General features: G+C 43.8%; 1 protein-coding gene across 3 annotated transcripts in view; it reads left to right on the top strand.

The window, feature by feature from the left end:
* The window catches only part of FDFT1 (farnesyl-diphosphate farnesyltransferase 1), a 39993-nt gene extending 19210 nt beyond the window's left edge, over positions 1–20783 (top strand). For all 3 annotated transcript variants that reach the window (XM_024761409.1, XM_024761410.1, XM_024761408.1), the window contains 4 exons: positions 1849–2040; positions 7420–7596; positions 8712–8864; positions 19897–20783. In XM_024761409.1, the coding sequence (XP_024617177.1) occupies positions 1849–2040; positions 7420–7596; positions 8712–8864; positions 19897–20118 (744 nt within the window). In that variant the 3' untranslated portion in view covers positions 20119–20783. The remainder of the gene's footprint in view (positions 1–1848; positions 2041–7419; positions 7597–8711; positions 8865–19896) is intronic.
* The last annotated feature ends 497 nt before the right edge of the window (positions 20784–21280 follow it).

The raw sequence follows: 21280 nt of genomic DNA, 5'->3' as shown, positions 1-21280 counted from the left end.
TTTAAAAATTTCTTGTAGTTGTCCACAGCTGCTTTCTCTCTGATTTCAGCATATCTTTACTCTTTCCAGATCCTTCCTCTCCTGGAACATATTTCAAGTGCTTTTTCTACCATTTCATCGTACCCCTTGATTAGTCTGTGACTTTGTATTACTTTCTTTTTTTTAAAAAATTAATTAATTTTTGGCTGTGTTGGGTCATCGTTGCTGCGTATGGGCTTTCTCTAGTTGCGGCGAGCGGGGGCTACTCTTCATTGTGGTGCGTGGGCTTCTCATTGCGGTGGCTTCTCTTGTTGCAGAGCACGGGCTCTAGGCGTACGGGCTTCAGTAGCCATAGCACGCGGGCTCAGTGGTTGTGGTGCATGGGCTTAGTTGCTCCGTGGCGTGTGCATCTTCCCAGACCAGGGCTCGAACCCTTGTCCCCTGCATTGGAAGGCGGATTCTTAACCACTGCACCACCAGGGAAGCCCTGTATTACTTTAAACCAGAGACACTCTCTACTCTGGTCTTCCCCTAACTCTGCTGCAGAGGGTACCTTCTTTAACTCCTCTTCACTTCTTAAGTTGTCTAGTGGACATTCATTTTATAAACGTATTGCTTTAAGTAATACAGTATTGTAAATCAACTATATTTCAATTTAAAAACAAAGAGTATTCCATTGAGTTGTCTTGGAATACACTTCTCCGGGGAGGACAGCTTTGACAAAGCACTTGTACAGAAAAAAACGTCTTTGACAATTAAGATTTACATTCACTCAGACTTCATTTGAGAGAAAGGCAGAGTTTTAGCAAAGTTGTTCAACCCTGCCTCTGAAGCCATATGGCTTGGCTGAGAATCCCTGGCCTCTGACGCGCCAGATGAGTGATCTTGTGCAAGTTAAGTGACGTCTCTGTGCCTCAGTTTCTGCATCTGCACAATGGTGATAATTAGTGAATGTGCCCCAGAAGATGTTTGTGAGGACCGAATATGCAGCATGCTTAAAACACATCACTGAGGACTTCCCTGGTGGTCCAGTGGGTAAGACTCCGCTCTCCCACTGCAAGGGACCTGGGTTCGAACTCTGGTAAGGAGCTAGATCCCACATGCATGCCGCAACTAAGAAATCTGCATGCCTCAACCAAAGATCTTGCATGCTGTAACTAAGAAATCTGCATGCCTCAACCAAAGATCTTGCATGCTGTAACTAAGAAATCTGCATGCCTCAACCAAAGATCTTGCATGCCACAACTGAAGATCCCGAGTGTTGCAGCTAAGACCCAGCACAGCCTAAATAAATAAATTTAAAAATTTTTTTAAAAATGAGTGAAAAACTTAGGAAAGTATATTTTAAAAATAAATAAAACACATCCTTGTTATGTAAAAAAACAAAGTAGTACCACTACGTTCTTTTACTTAATGAGGATTCTGAGACACTGCAAGATCTTAAAATGTCTTCAAGATTAAATTCTACTTAGTATTCTAGTTTCTGTTAGAATATTCCTTATTCCCTCAAGGCCTTCACTCCCAATTTGGGATATCAAAAAGTTTACTAGTTTATTTTTTCAATAACCTTTTATTCTAGAAGCAGTGCATGTGCATTGTACAGATATAGAAAATACAGTAAAAAATAAAATAAAAAAAACAGAAACATCACATGAGCCAGAGATCACTTTTGTTAAGTCTTTTGTGCACATCCTTCTTGGAATGTTTTTTACTCTTTACATGTACATAGTGTATAATGTGGTTTTTTTAAGCAAAATGAGATCTTTTACATTCTTTTTGGAACCTGGTTTTTTATAGCTAATGATCTGTAGCATTTCTGTTTTAGTAAAAGTTTCATTATTAAAGTACTTTAAAAATCATCTTTTACAGTACTGTCACTATGTTGCTGGGCTGGTGGGAATTGGCCTTTCTCGTCTGTTCTCGGCCTCAGAGTTAGAAGATCCCTTAATTGGTGAAGACACAGAGCTTGCCAACTCTATGGGCCTGTTTCTGCAGAAAACAAACATCATCCGTGATTATCTGGAAGACCAGCGAGAAGGAAGAGAGTTTTGGCCTCAAGAGGTAATAGGTTCAGGGGATTTGGGGAGAAATAATTTTGAATGCTCTCTGACAACAAAACATTAAACCCTTTTGGTTGCAAGTGATAGAAACACAAATCAAGCTCCCTTAGACAGCATAGGAGACGGTGTAGACTAGGTTAGGATTTAGTTTGCTTCAGGGGGACGGGCTGCATCCAGGGATTCAGACTATGTAATAAGGCTTTGTCCCCTTTCTACCTCTTGGACAGGCTTTGTCCAGTGGTGGGTATAACGTCCCATGACTCACTCCTAGGCTTGGTTCCTATGCCCATCCCTTAGTCAGTTAGTAGCCAGAGCGTTGAGCACTCAGTCTAGACCTGGAATATGTCTGCCCACACGTGTAGAATGGATTTCCTCCAAGAAAGAAGGACTCGGTGGCAAGAAGGGGCACCAGACGGGCACCCACTACAGATGTTCATTATCAGAGACAAGAGTGGATCTTTGACTTAATTTAAAATGGACAGGGAAAGGAAGGGCTTTGACATTGATTTTATTCAGAAGGAAAGCTAGGAAATCTTATGACTATCTCCTGATTTTACTCCAGCATTTACCTTTTGTTTTAATCCATCAAATGGTATCCTAGGGACTTCCCTGGTGGTGCAGTGGTTAAGAATCCGCCTGCCAGTGCAGGGGACACAGGTTTGAGCCCTGGTCTGGGAAGATCCCACATGTTGCGGAGCAACTAAGCCCGTGCGCCACGACTACTGAGCCTGCGCTCTAGAGCCCGTGCTCCTCAACAAGAGAAGCCACTGCAATGAGAAGCCCACGCACCGCAGCCAAGAGTAGCCCCCGCTCTCTGCAACTAGAGAAAGCCCACGCACAGCAATGAAGACCCAATGCAGCCAAAAATAAATAAATAAATTTATTTTTTTAAAAAAATAAAGATAAAAAAACGGTTTCTTAGAACCAAGCGCTTTTAAGGTGAAAAAAGGCAGGTGAGAAGGTGGAAAAGGTATTTGGAATTTATACTGCAGATAAAGAGTTAATATTCCTAATATTAAAAGAACTGCCAAAAGTTAAGTAAAAGACCAACTGCACAGAAAAAATGGGTAAAGGGATAAGAACAGGTAGTTCACAGAAAGAAAGATGAAAATGATCCTTAAATATCTGGGAAGGTGATCAACCTTACTCCTGATAGGTGAAATTCACATTAAACCTCCCCTGACCTCAGACATCATAGGTTTTCAAGCCTCCCAGGTGACTGTGGTGTGCAGCGAGGTCGAGAAACAGCTCTTGACAACCCCTCCTTTGACACCAAGGCTCAGAGAAGGGAAGGGGCTTGTCTCAGGACTCCCAGAAGGGGAGCTTCTGTCTCCTGGGTCTCAGCCCGGTGCCTGTCCAGGAAACCACACCACCTTTCAGACGAGGCTCTGCATCCCTGCAGGTGCCTCACTGCCCACTCTTCTGTAAAATAGAATAGTTTATACGCCAGGCAGTGGTGCGAATAAAATGAGAAAAACTCCTAGCACAGAGTGCTTAGTAAACGTCAGTTCAAGCAGCTTAACGACCACAAAAAACAGTCGTGAGATACCATTTCCTGCATCAGATTGGCAAAATGTCGGAAGTTTGATAAGCCGTAAGCCATGCTGGGGAAATGGGTGCTCCCGTGCGGGTGGTGAGCGCGAGCTTGGCCAGTGACGGCTGTGGGAGGTTACTGACCGCAGCCACTGTTTGTAATAGTTAGTTTATAAACGACTCAGATGTCCGTCCGTACGGGACGGAGGGAATGAACTATGGTCTGTCCACGCAGTGGAGCAGCAAAAGAGCGAGCCTACTGTGGAGTGAGCCCCAGGTTATATTACTAAGTGAAAAAAGCAAGATGCATAACAGTATGTGTAGTTCCAATGGAAGGATAAACCAGAAAGGAATAAAGCTTTCAGTAATTATATTGTGAATAATAATATTGAAACTATTATAGAAACTTTACAGCTTAAAGAAAATAGGTAATTTTGTTCGTATCATTAGGAAGCAAGATTTTCAGTCTAAAATAAAAGTTGTAAAGATAGAAAACACTGAAGTTAAGCAAAAACTCCAGTGATCCTAAACTGGATTGGAAATATCAGTATGAACTCATGATATCGTTTCTCTTAGAGAATTCTAGCTCCATCTACTAAGAGTTGTATTGTAGAAAGAGGTTCAAGTGGCTCCTCAGTCCCCTTGGTGGGACCCTAATAGTCTTTGATAGCTACCGTGCCATTTGGTGGTATGTCAAGATGTTCCAAGCTCATTTTGTACATTTTTTTGACTGGGATTTGGACTCACGCAGCTCTTCAGGAAGCCTAAGCTTTCTGTTAATGGGAAATGGTGCCTCCAGACCACACTTGGGCACTCGGGGTGGTCATTGCTCTCGGAGTAGTCATCGTATGTATTTAGTTTTAAATCTAAAGTATTTACCTTGTAGTTCATATTGATATTTCCAATTCAAACTCAGGACTGTTACATAGTCTCTTCTGTATTACATCTCTACCTCTTCCTCATCCACAGTCGTATTTCTCAAGGAAAATAGGAGATGATAGAATTAGTATATCCCATAATGACTCATTTGCTTTTTTCCCACATTACAGATGTAATTACACATTACCACAGTCTCTGAATAGTGACTGTAGTGCTACTGCTACCAAGTATGACTACTGAACACAGTTGAAAATGTTTTCGCATATGCTAGCTAATTCCTTATTTTTATATTGTATTTATATCTAAATTGTCAGATCAGATAGCCATTAAGACTGGACTTCCCTGGTGGCGCAGTGGTTAAGAATCCACCTGCCGGGCTTCCCTGGTGGCGCAGTGGTTGAGAGTCTGCCTGCCGATGCAGGGGACACGGGTTCGTGCCCCGGTCCGGGAAGATCCCACATGCCGTGGAGTGGCTGGGCCCCTGAGCCATGGCCATTGAGCCTGCGCGTCCGGAGCCTGTGCTCCGCAACGGGAGAGGCCACAACAGTGAGAGGCCTGCGTACTGCAAAAAAAAAAAAGAAAAAAAAAGAATCCACCTGCCAACGCAGGGGACACAGGTTTGAGCCCTGGTGTGGGAAGATCCCACATGCTGCAGAGCAGCTAAGCCCGTGCACCACAACTACTGAGCCTGCGCTCTAGAGCCCATATGCCACAGCTACTGAAGCCTGTGCGCCTAAAGCCTGTGCTCCACAACAAGAGGAGCCACCGCAATGAGAAGCCCACACACCATAATGAAGAGTAGCCTCTACTCATTGCAACTAGAGAAAGTTGTGGCTCACGGGCTCTGGAGTGCAGGCTCAGTAGTTGTGGCGCACGGGCGTAGTTGCTCCGTGGCATGTGGGATCTTCTCGGACCACGGCTTGAACCCATGTCCCCTGCATTGGCAGGTGGATTCTTAACCACTGCACCACCAGGGGAGTCCATTAATATTTATGAATTTTGAAGAAAAAAAGAACGATGCTTCCCTATGTTTATACATGTTGGTAATAGTTTGTCCTTTATACTTCAAGGTCACTTTTTCTGGATATCAAGTTTTTAGCTCACATTTTCAAGTTTCTTAAACGTGTTACTCCATGTTCTCCCGCTTTAGGACTGGCTGTTGAAAATCTAATGATAACTTACTTTTCTTTTCCGTATATGTTATGGGTTCTTTTTCTCCTCCTTGGTGGTCACTGCCTAGATCCATTATCAGTGGAGATGCTAAATGGTGCTATCTTAATTCTGTCATCCTTTCTGCATTTATTAGCTGGAATTTTGGATTTTGCAAAACTGTGATGATGGTAGCATCATAGTGTTTGGATTTTCCCAGATTCTCACCCAAAAAAAAAAAAAAGGTGACAAAAACTCAACCAAAAAACTGAAACAGATGTATCCAAAACAATGGATATCATGTCCAGAAGCACAAGTAACAAAGCATCCCCAGGAACTCCAGAACACAGATGGGTGCAGACAAAACAGCAGCTCCAAAAACAAACCCTGCAAAACCTGTGCAGGACAAAGCCAAGGTGCTACAGGTGTCTCAGACCCGAGAGCGGGAGTGGACAGTGGGATGGACCCATTTGAGAAGAGCAGGTGAAACAGGAATGGGTGTTCCTTCTCTGGCTGTGGGCGAGTCCACGGGGGCCATGGAGAAGCCTGGAGGAGCTGGAGTGCATTGGCCCCCTTGAACTGGACGTGGACACAGACCAGTCAGGATTCTTTTCCAGGATTGGGCCCACCTTGAGGGGTGAAATAAAAACTGAGCAGCGAGACCTATGTGACATCAACCACATGCAACATATGCATCTTGTTTAAGTACTTACTGGAAGAAACCAAGTGGAAAAAAAAATTAGACAGTGGGATAATATGACTGCTAATTGGATAATTTGTATTAAATATTTATCGTTAACTTTTAGTTGTGATAAGATATATGTACAAGAAAGGTTCCTAGTCTTTTAGATATTCATAATGAAGTATTTGTGGATAAAATGATATATTAGGGCTTTAATTTAAAATAATTTTGGGTCTGGGGCCGTATAGCTGGAATAAGATTGGCCAAGTGTCAGTAACTGTTGAAGCTGGTGGATGGATATGTAGGCGCCCATTAGCGTTTTTCTCCAGGTTCTGCAGGACAGTCTAGTACCAGCAATCTGAGTGGGTTTAGGTGCAAATTAAGAATGGATAGCAAATGTGACTTACCATAGAATCTCTTAGTCCTTTTAGGCCTAGTCATTTATTTTGGGGAGTGTATAAAGTCACAATAAGCGTTATTCTTTAGGAAGCTTAAGAATACCCAAGGATAAAAGTAAATTATTTGCTAGCTTCAGAGAATCCTCTAAATACTATTAAAGATCATCAGACCAATTCTGTTGTTGGAGTTGAGGCTGTTATTTCATTTTCAGGTCACTAAGGTCAAGGAGGTAATGTTCTTACAGTAGAGACTCAGCTCATTTCCCCAGATAGGCTTGTTCAGCAGTGTTATCAGAACTGGGAATGTAATGTTAATCATTAATTATTTTGATGCCTTGGCCATCTTGAGAATGTTTAGTGTTTAGCCTGTAATGCTGTTGTAGCTGATTTTGTTAAAGCTGGTTATCTTTTCAGGAACAGACCAATGCCTTGCACATAACAGGAGGCCTCTTTGGCCTGAGGTCATCAAAGTATTGCTTAGTACATGCTGCACTAATTGTCCCAAAGGGACACTTTCCCAAATACTTAACTGACTCTTGATTATGATTAGATCTTGATTGTAGTCATAATAGACATTGCATAGAGGTTAAAATGGACTTGGTCTTGGTGAAAGATGAGGCAGCAGCTAAGAAAGGCTTTGTATATCATAGTTCTTACACACAAAGATCCTTTCATGTGACTTGTACACTGTTCCCCTGTGCCTGTGCTGACTCGTCTTTCGATCTTCTTATCTGCCTAGGCTTGGAGCAAGTATGTGAACAAGCTGGGTGACTTTGCCAAGCCAGAGAACATGGACTTGGCTGTGCAGTGCCTGAATGAGCTCATAGCCAGCACGCTGCACCACATCCCTGACGTCATCACTTACCTTTCACGACTCAGAAACCAGAGCATATTCAACTTCTGTGCTATTCCACAGGTGTGGATCGGGGAGGCCGAGGGGTCGGGGTGGTGTGCTGGGGATGGCATGCCTGGAATGCGTGTACTGTTTTGGTCTGTGTATTCCGGAATGTGGTTCCTCAAAAAAATGACTGTAGTGTATTTTCTTCTGCCAGGGGCAGGCACGTTCACAACACCTCCCCTCTGCCTCATGGCCATCACACTCAGGTCAGCCTTGAGGTTAAGCCTGCTGCTTTCCAGAACCTTCTAGAACCCTTTTTTCTAAACGAGCTAGTTTGATGTTTATCCTCACAATTAAATCTAGGGCTTTGAGTCAGATTTATGAGGAGTGCTGGGTGAAACACAGGTGAAGCTGTTACTAAAAAGTCTTATTTAAGCACCTAATTTTGGCTCTCCTTTCCCAGATCTTGGGATAACAGAACCTGGTCCTGTGGACCTGGGAGCTTATACTTTTTAAATGCCTTTACCAGTTATTTCCGTTTTTAACTCAAATAAAATGAAGAAAGTTATAAGATTTAACTGATTTGGAAGCATGGTTTCGTCTTGTTCTAATGACCAATCTGACCAGTTGATGGAACTAAACTCTTTATGCCAGACTTATGTTTCCATCTATCCTAGAAATAATTTACCTTTGAGCATGGGAAACTACACGGCCCCCTTTCTTTTGTCCTTTGCCACCCTCATGCTACTTTTTTTTTAATGTATAATGATTATGTTCATTGTAGGAAAAATGGGGAGAAAAAACAAAATAGAAAAACCTTTCCAGATATTATTTTGGAATATCTATTTTTCAGATCTAATAACCCATTGCCCCAGCATGGAAAATGTTACATTGGCTTGTGTTTGTTTTTTCCAAATAAAAAGGAAATATCGTGACTAAACTATAGAATTATTCAAGACTGCAAAGGGCACTTGATTCTGTGTTTTGCTGAGAAAGGGAAACATGGGAAAGGGAGAGGTCTTGACTTGCTTTCTTTATGGGTCTTTTCTCTTGGTTAGTTGCATCTTAGCCCTTCGGCACTTTCTACCGAAGGTTCTCTTCCCTTCTCATGATGATTGCTTACCGTGCAGTTTCTTACTTCTTTTCATGAAATGAGATGAATTAGTGTTTCCTCTCTCTCTCCTTATCTGTAGGTCATGGCCATTGCCACTTTGGCCGCCTGTTATAATAATCAGCAGGTATTCAAAGGGGTGGTGAAGATACGAAAAGGGCAAGCAGTCACCCTGATGATGGATGCCACCAACATGCCCGCTGTAAAAGCTATAATACACCAGTACATGGAAGAGGTGGGCTTTCATTTAATAATATCACTATTTAAACACTTGTATTTGGATATTAGATGATCTTAACAGCTCACAGTGTTACGGCATTGGTGTTGGACGGGTTGGTGTCCTTTATTTGGAAGAATAGGCACAGAGCGCCGAGTGTTGGGAGCTGCCCGGTACCCTGGTCAGAGGGGATAAAGGAAGCCAGGCCTTAGGATGGAGCTCCCAGGAGAATCATATTTTTTGAGCTGGAAGATGAAGTTAGAGGCCAACCAGGCTTCTTGTCTCACGGCTGAGGCGTGTGAAGCCAAGGCTGTGGCTGCTGACGCAGCATCTGACTGAGTGGATCCAGGACCCCAGGCCACACTCCCGACACCCGGTCCAGTACTTTCCACTATGGCAGGGACCTCAGTTGAGAAACCATTGTGGGGGATTCAGCAAAGGAAAACCATCACACTGCAACTATTTCTAAATTTTCTAATGCAGATCTCATTTCAGATGCCCAAACCATCCAGTAAAACAGAACATGCTTGTTCTAGTCAAATCTCCAACTCTGGAGGGTGTAATACATGACTTGGTTCAAAAGAACTTTTTCTTAGAGGCTAGAACTCTACTTGCCAGGCCCTGGAGTAAGGCTTCTCAAATGGAGGTGATCTGGCTTCCCCCTCCCCTGGGGGACACTTGGCAATGTGTGGAGACATTTTTGATTGTCACGCTGGGGTGTGAGTGGCTACTACCATCTGGTGCGTAGACACCCGAGATCCTTAGGTTGGTTCTTAGTGAAGACTGAAATACTGCAGAAGGAGATGAAAACATAAGGTCTCCCTCCCCGCAGATCACTGCTGCCCCTAGTTTTCTGACCCTTCCAGTCCCCCGGTTGCGCTTTGACGGGTGAGATTTGTAGCAGCAGTTTCATCTAAACAGAATTCTACAAAACAGCTCTTTCCTCTGATTTCCATTGCATATTGCACCTTCTCCTTGTATTTCCTCCCTGTCTTGCACCTGCCAAGTTTTGCACCTCAGCACTTCTGCCCGAGGCACCTATAGAAGGTATAAGAGAAAAATGAGATTTTTTAAAAAAGCCTAAAATTCTTTTACTGACTAGATGAATATGTTGACTAAAAAACTGCTACTGACGAGACTTGGGAAATTGGGGTTCACTGTTTAGCCAGCACTTATTTGGGGTGTACTCTGTGCCTGGCACAGCAGCCAAATAGGTGGATACTATTAATGTCAAGGAAATTTGAGGCCCTAACCCCACGGCTGGGGCCAGAATTTGGACCCAGGTCTGGCTGACTTCGGAGCCTACACTGTTCACCACGATTCTAAGGGCTTGAATTACCCTTTCTAAACTGAATAGTGCCTTTTTTAGGCGCTGTTTCTCCATTTTATGTAAATTAGAAACATTCTATATGGTTTGTAGTTCAGAGAATATTTTAGTTTTGCACTTTTATTCTGGTCACTGATTTTAGAAAATGATGTTTTAAAAACTGTGGTAGGCAGTTCCATACTATATTAAACTTCAGATTTTATTAGGTATTTTCCTTAACTACTGGAATTAAATCTAGTTGTGATTCACAGTTTGATTTAGAGCAGGGCTGGCTGACCCCCTGATTTTGTAAATGCCTTTTTATTAGGGCATAGCCATGCCCATTTGTTTCCATATTGTCTGTGGCTTCTCAGGGTTCTACAGCAGCAGAGCTGAGTGGCTGTAACAGAGGGGGCCCACAAAGCTGAAAATACTTTCTTGGACCTTTAAGGAAAAGTTTGCTGACCTCTGATCTAGGGCATGAATTATTTTGTTTAAAATTACTCTAGGGACTTCCCTGGCGGTCCAGTGGTTAAGACTCCACGGTCCCAATGCAGGGGGCCTGGGTTCGATCCCTGGTCAGGGAACTAGATCCCACACGCATGCCGCAACCAAAAGATCCTGCATGCCGCAGCGAAGATCCCACATGTGGCAACGAAGATCCCACATGCCACAACTAAGACCTGGCACAGCCAAATAAATAAATGAATATTTTTTAAAAAGTCTATAAAGCTACTCTAGTGAAACTCAGGGTATTTTGGAGGAAATACTAATAAGTTGATTTGACTCAAAAAACTGAAAATTTCTAAGTCTCAAGTAATAGAATGTGATAATGGTTTTAATATCAGCCTTAAGGACTTTTTTTTTTTTTGTGGCACATGGGCTTAGTTGCTCCGTGGCATGTGGGATCTTCCCGGACCAGGGCTCAAACCCGTGTCCCCTGCATTGGCAGGCAGATTCTTAACCACTGCACCACCAGGGGAGCCCAAGGACATTCCGTCAATACAATTTCAAATGAAGACTTTTTGTATGAAGTCCACAAGTTGTCAGGCTTTTTGCTGGTGGCCAGACGTTAACTCTACTCCTGCATCTCCTCACTGACCACGTCTGTCCTTTGCAGTAAGACGGGAAGACATTTACCCCTCAGGTCCCTGGTTGTAGCAGTAGCGCACCTGCAGGGGACTTCAGAGTTCTCCTCTTGCAACTCTAAGATGTAAAGGACGAGGTGGAGTGAAGCCCGGATCCTCTGAGCAGGGGAGCTGCCCCTCAGGCGCTCATCCTCTGGAGCAGCCCCAGCTGGAAACCAGTCTGGCTACCTGGCAGCTGGTGAGAAGCTAACCAGCTATTCCGGGGCAGAAACAAATGCTCAGGCAAACAGCCAGAAACTTTTATTTCCTTCTCTGCCAAAGATGATTCCTTGGCAAGGCCCGCCTTTTTCAAGCAGGTAGGGCTTCCCGTTTGTCTGTGGTCGGTCTAGAGCGGCGCCGTACTCTCGGTCCCTGTGGGTCCTTGTGACTCAGAGTGTGGTCCTCCTCCCGGCTTCTGCGTCCCCTGCCGGCATGTGAGTGGTTCAGTCCTTGAGTCAGAATGTGCCCACAGCAGGATGCCCGGGTGGCGCCTGTGAACACAGTTTGAAGAGCACAGCTCTAGCTCCCCACCTCGTTCTCAGTCAGCTGTGCATTTAACCCTGTGAGCAATTAGGGAACCGGCTGCTGTGAATTTGGGTTTGGATGCTGTGAACTTGCGATTGGATGTCTGAACTCGCTGCATTTTTGTCTGTGTCCTGACCCCCATCTAAGCACTCTTTCCCTCCTGCCCTCTTGCCTGAGCTCCTCCGCCTTTCTCCCCCGCCCCTGCCTCTCGGTGTATATCTGCGCTCAGGTCAGTCCCTGCAGACAGCAGGCACATCCCAACTCCTCCTGGGCTTCAGCTCTCTGCCTCCCCGCTCCCTCTCCTTTCCTTCACAGCTAAGCTTCTTGAAAGGGCAGGTGTTCTTCTTCTTCTTTTTTTTAAAAAATTATTTATTTAATTGGTTGCGTCAGGTCTTAGTTGCGGCAGGTGGGCTCCTTATTTGTGGCTCGAGGGGCTCTTAGTTGTGGCATGCATGTGGGATCTAGTTCCCGGACCAGGTATTGAACCTGGGCCCCCTGCATTGGGAGCGTGGAGTATTAACCACTGCACCACCAGGGAAGTCCCAGAGCAGGTGTTCTTAATGTTATTGATTCCCCTTTTTTTTCCTCAGCCTACTTCATTGTAACTTTTGTTTCCTACCTTTGTCATTAGAACTTTTCTTACCTAAGTGATTTGATGATCCCGCCCCCCCCACCCGCGCACAGATCTCACGAGCACTTTCTTTACTCTTCGCTGATCCCACTGTATCGTTTGACACTGTGGGTCTCTCTCCTTGAAGCCCTTTCCTTTTTTGGTTTCTGTGACACTTGACCCCACTTCAACCTCTTACCCCTCTGCCTGCTCCTTTGTCCTCTGGCTCCTGGTGCTGGTGTTTCCTGGGGTTCGTTCTTGATTTTCGTGTTTCCTCACCACATAAGGGCTCTCCAGCTCCCCCAGCTCTGGCCTTGGTCATTAACTTCTCTTTGCTGTCTGATGACATTACCTTTCACCTAATCGTGGAATCCAGGTAACCTGGAGGCTGTTGCATGTCGTCCTCTGTTCTCCCTAACCCACCTCAGGAATCTCCACGTCTTGGCTGTTCTGGTTATGCTTTCATACTTGTCACAATTTTGTGCACATTACCCTCTGACCGAGCACTTCTAGAACTTTACCTACAAAAAATAACCAGAAAATGTGCAGCAATGCTTATTGGAGCATTTTGTCCTCATGCCTCGTTGGGAATGAATTGATTAAATTGTAGTACATTCATACTATGCAGCTTGTGTTTAAAAAAAGAATGACATTATTTTGTGGGTTCTAGCGTTAAAAAAATGTCCATAAAAAATCGTGTGAGTGAAGGAAGTCAAATTATAGAACAATATGTTTGTACCCTATTAATTTAATAGGTTTACAGTTTAAATAAAATTTAAAATAGGTATACAATTTAAATAAAATTGTGTGTATGTATAACTTGATATGGATAATATAGAATGATATATATTTGTACATCATATATAATCGTATATAGTACGCATAATATATAATACATCTCTATGACATTTTGTGTTTGTATAGAGGCTTATATGGGTGTAGCAAGAGGTATAAAAGGAACTACACCAGTTTAATATGTGACGGTTTGTACATTTATATGTATAGGCTAATAAGGACAAAGCGAGGGGGAATAATGTAAGGGAATTTTGATTTATTTTTGTTTTGCCTATTTTTATAAGCATAATTCCATCATCTACAATTTTTTCTTTTTATTTCTTTACTCTGTTTCATTAACTCTCTCTTCTTTTCCCCTCACACCCCTACAATACCCCTTCTTCTAACCACCATTTTCACAGAAAAATAGCGTGAGTCTTCTTTCTCCTGCTTTTACAGCAGAGGTTAATGAATTGTCACGATTACAGGGTATTCCCAGCTGATACTGATGAGGCAGGTCCAGAAGTAAACCATTGGGTTATTTCCTATAAAGGCACTACTCTGTGGTAAAGTAGATTTAGTTTTTTCAAGCCTGCTAAGATAGAAGTTGCGGGGTGGGGGAGGACAAAGAATAAAATAATTAAACTATAAAACTAAACTATAAAACTCTATAAGATTGTTTTTTGGTTTTTTTTAACATCGTGCAATGTTTTTTTTTTTAATTAAAATGTTTTCAAATTTTATATTGGATTATAGTTGATTTACAATGTTGTGTTAACTTCCGGTGTACTGCAAAGTGATTCATTTATACAAATACATATATCCATTCTTTTAGATTCTTGTCCTATATACGTTATTACAGAATACTGAGAAGAGTTCCCTGTGCTATACAGTAGGTCCTTGTTGATAATCTATTTTTTTTCAGAGATTATTTATTTTTTTAACATCTTTCTTGAGGTATAATTGCTTTACAATGGTGTGTTAGTTTCTGCTTTATAACTAAGTGAATCAGTTATACATATACTTATGTTCCCATATCTCTTCCCTCTTGCGTCTACCTCCTTCCCACCCTCCCTATCCCACCCCTCCAGGTGGTCACAAACCACCGAGCTCATCTCCCTGTGCTATGCGGCTGCTTCCCACTAGCTATCTACCTTATGTTTGGTAGTGTATATATGTCCAGGCCTCTCTCTCACTTTATCACATCTCACCCTTCCCCCTCCCCATATCCTCAAGTCCGTTCTCTAGTAGGTCTGTGGCTTTATTTCTGTCTTACCCCTAGGTTCTTCATGACATTTTTTTTCTTCAATTCCATATATATGTGTTAGCATACGGTATTTGTCTTTTTCTTTCTGACTGACTTCACCCTGAATGACAGACTCTCGGTCTATCCACCTCATTACAAATAGCTCAATTTCATTTCTTTTTATGGCTGAGTAACATTCCATTGTATATATGTGCCACATCTTCTTTATCCATTCATCCGAAGACGGGCACTTAGGTTTTTTCCATCTCCGGGCTATTGTAAATAGGGCTGCAATGAACATTTTGGTACCTGACTCTTTTGGAATTATGGATTTCTCAGGGTATGTGCCCAGTAGTGGGATTGCTGGGTCATATGGTAGTTCTATTTGTAGTTTTTTAAGGAAGCTCTGTACTGTTCTCCATAGTGGCTGAACCAATTCACATTCCCACCAGCAGTGCAAGAGGGTTCCCTTTTCTCCACACCCTGTCCCGCATTTATTGTTTCTAGATTTTTTGATGATGGCCATTCTGACTGGTGTGAGGTGATACCTCATTGTAGTTTTGATTTGCATTTCTCTAATGATTAGTGATGTTGAGCATTCTTTCATGTGTTTGTTGGCAGTCTGTATATCTTCTTTGGAGAAATGCCTGTTTAGGTCTTCTGCCCATTTTTGGATTGGGTTGTTTGTTTTTTTTGTTATTGAGCTGCATGAGCTGCTTGTAAGTTTTGGAGATTAATCCTTTGTCAGTTGCTTCATTTGCAAATATTTTCTCCCATTCGGAGGGTTGTCTTTTGGTCTTGTTTATGGTTTCCTTTGCTGTGCAAAAGCTTTGAAGTAACATTAGGTCCCAGTTGTTTTTTTTTTTTTCTTTTAACATCTTTATTGGGGTATAATTGCTTTACAATGCTGTGTTAATTTCTCCTTTATAACAAAGTGAATCAGTTACACATATACATATGTTCCCATATCTCTTCCCTCTTGCGTCTCCCTCCCTCCCACCCTCCCTATCCCACCCCTCCAGGTGGTCACAAACCACCGAGCTCATCTCCCTGTGCTATGCGGCTGCTTCCCACTAGCTATCTACCTTAAGTTTGTTAGTGTATCTATGTCCAGGCGTCTCTCCCGCCCTGTCACAGCTCACCCTTCCCCCTCCCCGTATCCTCAAGTCCGTTCTACAGTAGGTCTGTGTCTTTATTCCTGTCTTACTCCTAGGTTCTTCATGACATTTTTTTCCCTTAAATTCCATATATATGTGTTAGCATACGGTATTTGTCATTTTCTTTATGACTGAATTCAGTCTATGACAGACTTTAGGTCTATCCACCTCATTACAAATAGCTTCGTTTCGTTTCTTTTTATGGCTGAGTAATATTCCATTGTATATATGTGCCACATTTTCTTTATACATTCAGTCGATGATGGGCACTTAGGTTGTTTCCATCTCCGGGCTGTTGTAAATAGAGCTGCAATGAACATTTTGGTATATGACTCTTTTTGAATTATGGTTGAGGTTATCTCAGGGTATATGCCCAGTAGTGGGATTGCTGGGTCATGTGGTAGTTCCAACCTCCATACTGTTCTCCATAGTGGCTGAACCAATTCACATTCCCACCAGCAGTGCAAGAGTGTCCCCTTCTCTCCACACGCTCTCCAGCATTTATTATTTCTAGATTTTTTGATGATGGCCATTCTGACCGGTGTGAGATATCTCATTGTAGTTTTGATTTGCATTTCTCTAATGATTAATGATGTTGAGCATCCTTTCATGTGTTTGTTGGCAGTCTGTATATCTTCTTTGGAGATATGTGTATTTAGGTCTTCTGCCCATTTTTGGATTGGGTTGTTTGTTTTTTTGTTATTGAGCTGCTAGCATCTTTAGGATTCTCTCTGTATAGTATCATGTCATCTGCAAACAGTGACAGCTTTACTTCTTCTTTTCCGATTTGGATTCGTTTTATTTCGTTTTCTTCTCTGATTTCTGTGACTAAAACTTCCAAAACTATGTTGAAAAATAGTGGTGAGAGTGGGCAACCTTGTCTTGTTCCTGATCTTACTGGAAATGCTTTCAGTTTCTCAGCATTGAGGACGATGTTGGCTGTGGATTTGTCATATATGTCCTTCATTATGTTGAGGAAAGTTCCCTCTATGCCTGTGTTCTGCAGGGTTTTTATCATAACTAGGTGTTGAATTTTGTGGAAAGCTTTCTCTGCGTCTGTTGAGATGATCATACGGTTTTTCTCTTTCTGTTTGTTAATATGGTTTATCACGTTGATTGATTTGCATATATTGAAGAATCCTTGCATTCCTGGAATAAACCCACTGGATCATGGTGTGTGATTCTTTTAATTTGCTGTTGGATTCTGTTTGCTAGCATTTTGTTCAGGACTTTTGCATGTATGTTCATCAGTGATACTGGCCTGTAGTTTACTTTCTTTGTGACATCCTTGTCTGGTTTTGGTACCAAGGTGATGGTGGCCTCGTAGAATGAGTTTGGGAGCGTTCCTCCCTCTGCTATATTTTGGAAGAGTTTGAGAAGGATAGGTGTTAGCTCTTCTCTAAATGTTTTGTTTTGTTTTTACATCTTTATTGGAGTATAATTGCTTTACAATGGTGTGTTAGTTCCTCCTTTATAACAAAGTGAATCAGTTATACATATACATATGTTCCGATATCTCTTCCCTCTTGCGTCTCCCTCCCTCCCGCCCTCCCTATCCCACCCCTCCAGGCGGTCAAAAGTACCAAGCTGATCTCCCTGTGCTATGCGGCTGCTTCCCACTAGCTATCTACCTTACGTTTGGTAGTGTATATATGTCCAAACCTCACTCTCACTTTCTCACAGCTTACCCTTCCCCCTCCCCATATCCTCAAGTCCATTCTCTGCTAGGTCTGTGTCTTTATTCCTGTCTTAACCCCAGGTTCTTCATGACATTTTTTTTTCTTAAATTCCATATATATGTGTTAGCATACGGTATTTGTCTTTCTCTTTCTGACTTACTTCACTCTGTATGACAGACTCTCGGTCTATCCACCTCATTACAAATAGCTCAGTTTTGTTTCTTTTCATGGCCGAGTAATATTCCATTGTATATGTGTGCCACCTCTTCTTTATCCATTGATCCGAAGATAGGCGTTTTTCACAATGTTGATTCTTCCAATCCAAGAACATGGTGTGTCTCTCCATCTATTGATATCATTAATTTCTTTCATCGGTGTCATGTTTTTCTGCATACAGGTCTTTTGTCTCCTTAGGTAGGTTTATTCCTAGATATTTTATTCTTTTTGTTGCAGTGGTAAATGGGAGTGTTTTCTTGATTTCACTTTCAGATTTTTCATCATTAGTGTATAGGAATGCCAGAGACTTCTGTGCGTTAATTTTGTATCCTGCTACTTGACCAGATTCATTGATTAGCTCTAGTAGTTTTCTGGTAGCATCTTTAGGATTCTCTATGTATAGTATCATGTCATGTGCAGACAGTGACAGCTTTACTTCTTCTTTTCCGATTTGGATTCCTTTTGTTTCCTTTTCTTCTCTGATTGCTGTGGCTAAAGCTTCCAAAACTATGTTGAATAAGAGTGGTGAGAGTGGGCAACGTTGTTTTGTTCCTGATCTTAGTGGAAATGCTTTCGGTTTTTCACCATTCAGGACGATGTTGGCTGTGGGTCTGTCATATCTGGCCTTTATTATGTTGAGGAAAGTTCTCTCTGTGCCTACTTTCTGCAGGGTTTTTATGATAAATGGGTGTTGAATTTTGTCAAAAGCTTTCTCTGACCCTATTGAGATGATCATATGGTTTTTCTCCTTCAGTTTAATATGGTTTATGACACTGATTGATTTGCGTATATTGAAGAATCTTTGCAGTCCTGGAATAAACCCAGGAATAAACTACACTAGTATATCATATTAATGTATGTATTAATATGTGACGGTTTGTACATTTATATGTATAGGCTAATAAGGACAAAGCGAGGGGGAATAATGTAAGGGAAGTTTGATTTCTTTTTTTTTTGTTTTGCCTATTTTTATAACCAATATTCTATCATCTACAGTTTTTGAGAAGACATTATAGTTTCTCTCCGTGTGGTCTTCTCTCTGTAGCTGTGCTTCGTAGCATTGCGTTAGATGTTAGATGTCATTGGCGTGTTCCTGTCAGCATGTTCTTTTATTTCCTCGCTATATTAAATTGTAGTTGTGCTTTTTGGGGTGAGGGGGGCAAGAATATAAGAGAACGTTTGGGGGAAAAACATACCCATTGTGTAATGGAAAAATTGAAGATAATAACTTTATAGATGCCTGCTCCGTCCTCTTCATCCTCTTTGCCTCCGTCTGGGCTCGGGTCCCCGTCGCTTTCCACCTTAATGACCTCTGGGTCAGTTGGTTTGAGGCAGGAAACGTTGATCGAAGGCCTTCTCTGTGCCGGGCACAGGGCTGGGCCAGAGATGGAAAGACAAGGAAGCTGCGGTGCCTTCAGGCCTTTGGTCCATTTAGGGCGACGTGCAGATGCTGGCCCGGCATGGGCGACGGGGTGATAGTATATACCCGAGGGGGCCCTCGGCCCGACCTGGGCATTCGGGCCGGGTGCCATGGAAGACAGCTACCTAGGGCGAGGCTTGGGTGGAGGTGGGACTCAGCCTGGTGACGGCACGTGGGAGGAGCGTTCCCGGGGGCAGAGGGAATGGTGTGAGCGGGGAGGGAACAGAAACAGCAGCATCGCACACAGAAGACGATCACCGGCAGCTGTTGCTGGCGTGCGTGGGGGGCCTGGGCAGGGCCAGGTGCACGCTCGGGAGCTCAGGCCTCGCGCGGCCGGGCATAGGGAACCCCCGAGGCTGTCACGCCGAAGGGGTTGTAGGTCTCTTTGGTGACAGCGTGGTGGGGCAGGTGCATGGCTTTAGGGTTCGAGCACAGAGGCAGGAGCTCGATTTGGAAGCTCCGGTGGGAGGGCCTAACCTAAGCAGGAGCAGTGTTTGCAGGCCTGGGGAGGAGGCCTGGGTTCAGCGGGGATTCTGGAGCTTTCGGAGGGGAGGGTGTGCAGGGACGGGGAGGCCTCCAGGGTGACTCTCGGGGGCCCTGCTTTGTTCTCGCCTGCTGCGCACACCTCAGAGTCCATCGCGTTCTCCTGAGTGCCCATGCCTGGTCTGTGCAGTGTGTTTCCTCCTCCACGTGGTTCCGCTGTAGCCTCAGCGAGCAACGTGGATGTCACTGGCTCTGCGAGGTTCCGAGGGTGGGGCTCTCGGGGGCCACCCTGCTGCTCCGGGATGGCCCGTGGGATCACACAGGCCCCGCTGACATCCTGCCTTATTAGTGGAGTGACTTTGGGTTACTGCTTTTGTGTTCTCTGAGCCTCAGTTTTTCTCAATGGTAAAATGGGCATAAAATGCCTACCTGTTTCAGGTTGTGGTAAGAAGTGAACACAGATGTTTATAAAGTTCCTACGACTGTTTTCTTCTCTTTCTTCCACAGATTTATCACAGAATCCCCAACTCCGACCCATGTTCTACTAAAACAAGGCAGATCATCTCCACGATCAGGACACAGAGTCTTCCCAACTGTCAGCTCATCTCTCGGAGCCACTACTCACCCCTGTACCTGTCGTGTGTCATGCTCCTGGCGGCCCTGAGCTGGCAGTATCTGAGCACCCTGTCCCAGGTCACAGAGGACTATGTTCAGACCGGAGAACGCTGACTGGGCTTGGTCGGGAGACTGAACACCCTGGGGAATGGACTGACCTTCTCTTCAGGGATGGATGTGGGCTTCCCCCCTTTTTCCCCTCCTGCTTTAATTCCTCAAAGAACTCTGTGGGCCTAGAACTTTAGAAACTGTGACATGTGGTGAAGATAAGATTAAAGGGAAAGGACACTTCAGCCTTGGCCACCTGTGTTCACCTGTGCCCACCTGGGCGGGGTGACTGAGGGCTGAGCGTCCACTGCTGTGGGTCACAGTCAGGGCTGCATCCAGGCCTGCAGAGAGATCATACTTAGTGTGAATACGGGCTAAATTTAAATGTATTTAATTTGAAGCAACCTTTGAATACCTATCCTAGTAGAAAGTGAAGTGCATTTTCTTTCTGTTCTCTTCCTGTTTTTCTCATCCTTTTGTTTTCTTCAGTGGACTTGAATGTAGTAGATGTGAATGTTTAGAGTTCTAGGAATATTCCCGTTTCCTAAGGATGCAGACTGTCTTCTGCACGTGAAGGCTAGGAAGTAACTTCTGGGTGGGGTTAGCATTATTTCCTCATTTAAAAGGAGTTTAGGTTTCAGGATTGCCTTTGGTCCCATCGTAGCAGGTTGGTTTCCAGTTAAGGCTGACGTTTTTGAGATTTTTATAATAAAGAACTGAATTACTCGGCATTTGTCAAGGGCAGTTCACTTGAAGCCTGGATGAGCGTGGCAGGTACGGAACTCCAGGCTGGAGTTACTGGTTGAGGGACGGTGGCCACTGCTGCCACTGGGAAGCAGGGACCCGGCCTCCCCCCGCTGCGCTGTGCCTGCCGGGAAGGGAGCAAGGGCATCATCTCCGCCAGCCTGCTCTACTTCTAGCTAATTCTCTTAGCTGCATTCAGAAATTTTATTGCATTCGGAGGGTATTTTCAGCTTTGGGGTTTTTTTCTGTTTGTTTCTCAAGAAAGGCAGAAGATGTTTTCGGGTGATTGGCTTGAAAGCCAAGTGGCACTTAGCCCAGTTCCCCCAGCACGGTGGTCCACCTCCCTCTTCCCCCAGCATCGCCGAGGTTTGGGCTGTGCCCACCCAGTGACTCCGAGTCTCAGCTCAGAGGGGTGTTTGAAAAAGCCCCTCGGGCCGAGAATCCCTGTCGCAGGGCGTTACAGTACTTTCCCGAAGCTGTGCTC

The sequence above is a fragment of the Neophocaena asiaeorientalis genome, unplaced genomic scaffold (genome assembly GCF_003031525.2).
Source record: "Neophocaena asiaeorientalis asiaeorientalis breed wild unplaced genomic scaffold, Neophocaena_asiaeorientalis_V1.1 scaffold635, whole genome shotgun sequence".
In the NCBI taxonomy this organism is placed as follows: Eukaryota; Metazoa; Chordata; class Mammalia; order Artiodactyla; family Phocoenidae; genus Neophocaena; species Neophocaena asiaeorientalis.
Note: the sequence above shows the minus strand (reverse complement) of the source record. Positions and strands in the feature narration are given on the sequence as shown.